At 36.3% G+C, this 6,875-nt stretch overlaps 1 protein-coding gene across 1 annotated transcript; it reads right to left on the reverse strand.

Annotated features, from left to right (window-relative positions):
- Positions 1 to 416: 416 nt before the first annotated feature.
- LOC107009084 (aspartic proteinase-like) lies at positions 417 to 6,124 on the reverse strand. The gene is made up of 14 exons (XM_015208353.2): positions 6,056 to 6,124; positions 4,805 to 5,173; positions 4,645 to 4,705; positions 3,434 to 3,528; positions 3,244 to 3,356; positions 2,883 to 3,051; positions 2,765 to 2,804; positions 2,574 to 2,638; positions 1,816 to 1,929; positions 1,636 to 1,700; positions 1,379 to 1,532; positions 1,191 to 1,310; positions 809 to 897; positions 417 to 722 (listed from the first exon to the last, which is right to left on the reverse strand). The coding sequence occupies exons 2-14, from the start codon at positions 5,165 to 5,167 to the stop codon at positions 638 to 640; spliced, it is 1,533 nt and encodes a 510-aa protein (XP_015063839.1). The 5' UTR covers positions 5,168 to 5,173; positions 6,056 to 6,124; the 3' UTR covers positions 417 to 637.
- Positions 6,125 to 6,875: the final 751 nt, after the last annotated feature.

The following is a 6,875-nucleotide window of genomic DNA, read 5'->3' on the forward strand; positions in this document are numbered from 1 at the left end:
CCTTAGTTTAGATGTCTTGTGTTTTAGGTGTATCTGAACATCATTGTTCAATACGTGAATCAACCAGCTGACTTTGTTCTTCATATTCAATGACCAACTAGTCCTAAATGATTTCAACTCTTTAGAGTATGTTCGATATGGTTGGAAATGTTTTTTTCACGAAAAGTATAAATGAATTTCTTACTTATTTTCCTGTGTTCAATACACAATATATTTTCATCAGGGAAATCATTTTTCTCAATTTTAAGGAACTCCAAAATTGTTTTACTAAAATTTATATGAAAAAAATCGGAAAATGTTTTCTTCCGTACCGTACACGCCGGTCTTAAAAGATGATACATTCTTTAACTGATTTCTGTAGCTAAAATTAGATAAAGAAACTAAACTTATATTATTCTTGCACACGCAAGGAACAATTGATGAAGTAAATTTAAGCTCTCTTCACAAATATCAGTAAAACACACATGTATATATCAGTAAAACACACATGTATATAGTAGCAGTGCAGTGCTACATCACGCAGTCGAAGAGAAAAGGCAAATATTTACAAGTATGGTTTTTCTAAAACCTTAGAGTGTTCATACATTCAATCCCATTTGTTATATATCTCTCTGTGAATGTAGAGGCATTAGTTACATTAAGCTGCTTCAGCAAATCCAACTCGGAGTTTGCCATAATCAAAGACGGTGTGATATCGACCCATGAAAATATCACCCAAGATCCTGTAACCATGGAGAGTACATCATTAAAAGGACAGTTGGATATTTATAACCCCTTCGAAAGAGAAAACATATGAAGATAAATTTACCAGAGAGGTCCGCGGGGAGGAGGAACATCCAAGCCAATGAAACCACTTATACATTGTGCTTGATCACCCTCGCCAACTTTGAGTATGTACTGATAGCAGGAAAAGAATCCAAAGTCAGTACGCACATACATTCATATCTACGACAGCAAGTTAAAAGGAACACAACTGGAACAAACCGAAAAGGATCCACACATCGACTTGCAACTTTACACATTTAATGTTGGAAAATATTCATTGAAAGAACAGGAAAGACTGGGAAAATCCAACTACTCACAATCTCAAATATAGAAGTACTTCTTGTTTTTTTTCTTTCCTGTTTGACAAATTTTGCACTAGAGAGGCATAGCTAAGTATTACTGTCAAAATCCATTTTAAAGCATACCTCATTGGGGGAGAGGTCAAACACTTTGCCACCAATTGTGAAGGAGACTGTAGGCATGGAAGAAAGCTTTCCACAGTCAACAGCTGATTCTCCCATTGGGCTTGGGAGACGCTCGCAAAGCTGTCGGTTAGTCAGTCAGCATTCTGTATCGAACAACAAGAGAAAATTATAGCAACAGGACTTTTTACCTCGTTCAGATAGTCCAATATGCGATCTTGAGTCTGGTTTTGTCTCAGTTGATTCTCCATCCATATGACTGCCATTTCACAAGCAGAGCACATACCATCATGCAGTCCGGCTGATCTGCCAGCTTTCTCATTCACTACACTCTCAATTCCCATACTGCAGAAGAAGGCCACAGAAAGATCCAGCATTTACATCAGCATGATGGATTAACTAATGCACTATATGGTCCCAGCAGGGCAAATAGAGCCTCAAGACTAACCTGACTCCGTGAGTTCCATCAAAAGTGCATACTCCAACCTGTGAGCAGACCTTCTCTGGATGTGCCTACTTAAAAGCTGACCAATGAGATAACTAGGAAAGACGTATAGATACCAACTGCTATTCTGCAGTAATCGCACATCAAACAAATGAAAATGCAGTTAAACAGTTGAATACTCACCTCTGCTAACAGCAAATCCATGATTGTTTGCCCGTACTGCTGAATTACAGCTTTGCATTGTTGGCTTGCAACTCCAGAGGCTCCAATAGCTTGATTAATCATAGTGATTACAGTCTGAAAGAAAGGGGACGTTTTGAGACTGATCAGCCTTGGAAACATTTCAGGTCTACGATTGCAGAGACAAACAATTGCAGATTTTTCTCCGTAGATTATATTGATGTCATTTATAAAGTTAATAAGATAAAACTGGCTACAGATTTCAAGTTGGATAATTTTCTTCTCAAATAGAAGAAGCTTAAGCAAATAAATAGAGAGAACGATGAAGGCAGAATAAGAAGCGTTACACTCATTGAAAATATCATAAAAGCGAGACCATCAGCAAGAAGCAAAAAACAACAGTACCTACTGTGGCAGCTTTGGCCATTAAACAGAACAAGCCAAAGAAAGAAGAAGATTTACAGAACTTGGCCGACCTAATAAAGCTAAAAGATGGTAAATCCGAAGACATTATCAATTTCAGTACTGTCCTCTATGTGAATGAAAAATTGAAACACAACACAGATATGGATTTCTTGTTATTAACTCATAAATCATAGGAATACATCACTTCTGTAGCGGAGAAAGCTGTGGAAGGTTCAGAGAAACAAGGAATTCAACAATGGAAATGCTAGTAGTGATGGTGGAAACTATTAAGACAATAATACTAACAAAAAAAATTGACATGTTTAATATTCCAATTTGAGGGCTATCTATATTACCGTTGGACCAGCCAAGAGAGAAGTCCCTGAATCTGCTATAGCAGAGCACCCACTTTTACAGTAACCTGCGTAATGTGTTCATGTTAGGCAACTCAAATAAAATGCAGATTCTATATCCAGGTAGAGACTGACTTTCAATAATAGCCCTTAATTTGGCAATCCAATTCAAAAGGTACAGAAGCAAAACATACCGGTAGCTTTACCATCGATCAGAACATCACCCATGTCAAACTGCCAATCATATTACTAAGATAAGATAGCAGTTATACAAAGCATGAACATGCAGACAGTATCCAATTGATAACCCACCTGCCAATAACCTTTCCTCGTGACTGGAACATAAGTGATTTCTCCCTTAAAGTGATTAGGATCAACACCACCAAACACGATTTCTCCCCCTTGCTCTTCCTCTGTGTTTCGGTTGAGCCAAAATGAGAAGACGGGCTCTTTGATAAGGCCCTGTTTGACCATGTTGTACCTGGACAAGAGAGAAGATGCTGCCCAGGTTAATTATCAAAGCGAGTTTAACCAAAAAGAGACATCCAGCATATCCTACATTCATAAAAATTTAGTCCTTAATGTGTTAAGCAACATCTGGAAAAGAGACGGTGTAGAGCATGAATATGGTCTATGGGAAAGAAAGAGAGGAAACAAAGCATCATCCACATACCAAACTGGAACAGCATTTCCAACAGAAATCTCCTGGAATCCAAGACCCAATATACCATCAAATTTGGCTACCAAAAATGTGACACTTGGTTCTCGGGTTGCCTCAATAAATTCCTAATACATTAACACCTTGAGATATGAGATTTATACTTTAAGACAATTTAAAGCAACTGAGGGGTGATTGTAGTTACCTGATCTGTTACCACAAGATCACCAACTTTCACATTATCCTCACTGAAGAATCCAGAAATAGCTCCACTACCATACTGAATTGCAGCAGACTCCCCTGTATGCCAAATTGAAGAATTATCACGGACTATATCACAGGAAATATCATGCAAAATAAGGTATCGTGGAAGCATTTGACAAGATTGATTGTATTATGCACAAGGTAGGAGCAAGTTACCACATCTAGTAAACCTAGTCAACTGCTAATGGAATTGTGATAGAACACAAATGCAACAGTAACTAGTTCTTTATGCAATTATTTTTTATAAGAAAAACTTGCTAAGACACAGATGCAAAACCTAGTTAATTAGGAAGAAGTAAGATCTTCCAGCTATACAGAAAGAACCAGAGGATAGAATAACAACTAGACACCAAAAAGCTCACCGCAGAGAGAGCATTTATCAGTGTTGTCAAAGGCGCGCTTAAGCCCTGAAGTGAGGCTCAAAATGTGTTGAGCGCTTCACCTCGCTTTATGTGCACTGCTGTTGTCGTATTCAAGGTTTTAAAGCAAACTTTTCCTTTGCCAATGAGCTTCTTTTGAAGAAGTGACACTATACAATTGATATTTCACTTTATCATAATTTATTTTATTTTAATTTCTTTGGTCATTCATGTTTGTAATCATTAGTCTTGGACTAAAGACACACACACTCACACACATACATATATATATATTTGTATTTTTTCTCCCTTTGCACTTTTTATCATTAAAGCCCATGCTTTATTTGCACTTCGCGCTTAAAGCACCAACTGGCCTTAGAGCTTTTTTGCTCTTTTCACCTTTGATAACACTGACATTAATGTTCTTTGCAAAATCCAACCATGGTATGTACTGAAAAATACAAAATAAACAGCCTCCATTTATGTCCCAACAGTCTGAGACACACACTCATCATTTAACCTTTCCAAGAGAATTCCTTGATGCACCGTGAGAAACACACAAGGACAATAAGAAAGGTGGGTACAGGGAGATAAACCCCCGGCCCTCTGAGAGAAAACCCTGTACACCCCACCATATTCCATATGAACAAGAAGGCACACCGCACATATTCTAAAGTTAGCAGCATTTAATAAGTGGCATTAGAAGGCAGCATATGTTTCACACAGCAACAAGCTAGCAAATGACCGTAAGAAAGTATTTGCATCCATATACAAAAACGAAAAAATAACATACCATTCTTCTTATAAGTACTTGATAGGCTAGATTTGTATTTGGCATGAAAGAAACAGGGAACCTGCAACAAGAAAGACAATCATCAGATTCAAGACGGATGCATGGCTAATGTTAGCATTCGTTACTATGCTTTGTATCATAACCATGTATAAAATCTTACAGAGAAATAGCACTTGGATGATGGCACCCACAAATTCGAGCTACCAGTGTCAAAGATCACAGTGAACTTTTGAGGTGGAGTGCCTACACCAATCTCCCCAAAGTATTGAGCATCCATATAGTTCTTTAGTGCTACAATGTCTGTATCCTCAGAGTCCCCAAGTTTACCACGGAAGTTATACTTCCTAATAGATGGCCTCATAAGGCCCCCCTCCTTGGACTCAAGGCGTGCAGCAAGTCGGTTGTTTTGATCAAATTTCATTTTTTTCAACCCAATTCTAACAAAGCCATCATTTGATGAGGAGGCTAATGGAATTAACAGTGCTGAGAGAAACAGTGCAACAAGAAATATTTTTGCTCCCATATTGGCCTATTAGATTTCAAATCATTATTCAGTTTAGCCAATCAATCAAGAAAACAACACTATTATAACATTCAACCTAGACAAATAAATAAATAAATTCTTCTTCTTAATAAACCCTCAAAACCTCCTAAATCATGACATTTTAGCAAACTAATCACTTGCAAACTCATGGTTTAGGCACAAAATCATAGGAAAATGCTAAGTACTAACAGCAGCAGCCGAAACTAGATAAATCAAATGTCAATCAATTAAGCCTCAATTCGAAAATCTGGGGTGCAGTTATCTGATTCCTTTCTATCCCAAGTTCTGTACCCAATTCAGCATAAATTCAGAAATAAATGCCAGAGAATAATGAAAATCAGGCCTTTCATCTCAGAAATTTGTACAGTTTCTGGTCCTTTCAACTAGTACTACATATTATCACCTAAAAAACACCTGGAGACAAAACCCCTCACACCATGCAAACCATAAACATAGATAAATGTCATTAGACCTGAAACATGAAAAAATTGACGAAACAGGAAAATATATAATCCTAAACTCCCCATTACTAGTGGAGTCAGGATTAAGAGTTTGGAGGTTTTAGAACCGTGGATCAGGGATTTACAAATTAATATACATATATATTTAATTAATTTCTTAGTACAAATACAGAATCTACGAAAAAGTTATTGAGTTCGTCTGAACCCACGAACCCGCAGGTAGCTTTGTCACTGCCCATTACCATCAAAATTGAAGCAGACACCCAAAATGGAAATAAAAAAACCAGAAATAACTGTTCCATACCTTGCCAAAAGAAGACAAATGTGTACAAAGCTAAACTCAAAACCATATAATCTGAAGGTAGATAAAGCAAATATTGAAAAAGTATAACAAAAAAATACTAACCAGATTGATGAAGCAAAGAGAGGAGAAAGGGTGAATGAGAAGAAAAACTCCTGCATGTATAAATAGGAACAAGAGAAAAACAAAATCGAGATCAGCTATTCTTTTGATCTTAGCCGTTAAATCTTACAATTAAAACTGTACCGTCGCTTTGTTTTATAAATCAAAAATGGCTTTCACGAGATTTTTGTTTTGAGAAAGCAAAGAACAATTCGTAATTTGATCTGAACCGTTGGATTGTAAATCGACGGTCTGTATGAGAAAATAATGGGGAACAAGGATGGAATAACGTGACGAAAAACGACGCGGAATAATATAACAGAAAGCTTACGTGTTGGAGGAATGCATGCAGCACTTTTGCCCTTTTCACCTCATTCTTCTTCTTTTTCCATCTTTCTTTCTTTTTTATTTTATTAATTTTTTAAGACATAATAAATAAATATAATTCGTAAATTGATAACTATAATAGTTAGTTTTGGATATGCATATATAGACACTTAAATTTGTATAAAATTGATCAAATAAACATATTCGTCCTACATGGCGATTTTATATACTACATGACATGACATCCTACATGTATTATGACATGTAGGACAGAGACGTATTCAGTATTTTGAGATGATGGGTGCACTACTATGAAAAAGTGGATCTAAGATATAAATTTGACCGGCTTAACATTTAGATTCTATCACCAAAAATAATTAAAATTTTAAAATTACATGTCCAAAGTTATTTTTACCTATCCAAACAACTTAGAGAGGCACTAATCAATTCTAAAAAGAAAATAAAACAAGATAAATAAAAGATTCAAATTCTTAAC

Source organism: Solanum pennellii, chromosome 2, assembly GCF_001406875.1.
Source record: "Solanum pennellii chromosome 2, SPENNV200".
Lineage (NCBI taxonomy): Eukaryota > Viridiplantae > Streptophyta > Magnoliopsida > Solanales > Solanaceae > Solanum > Solanum pennellii.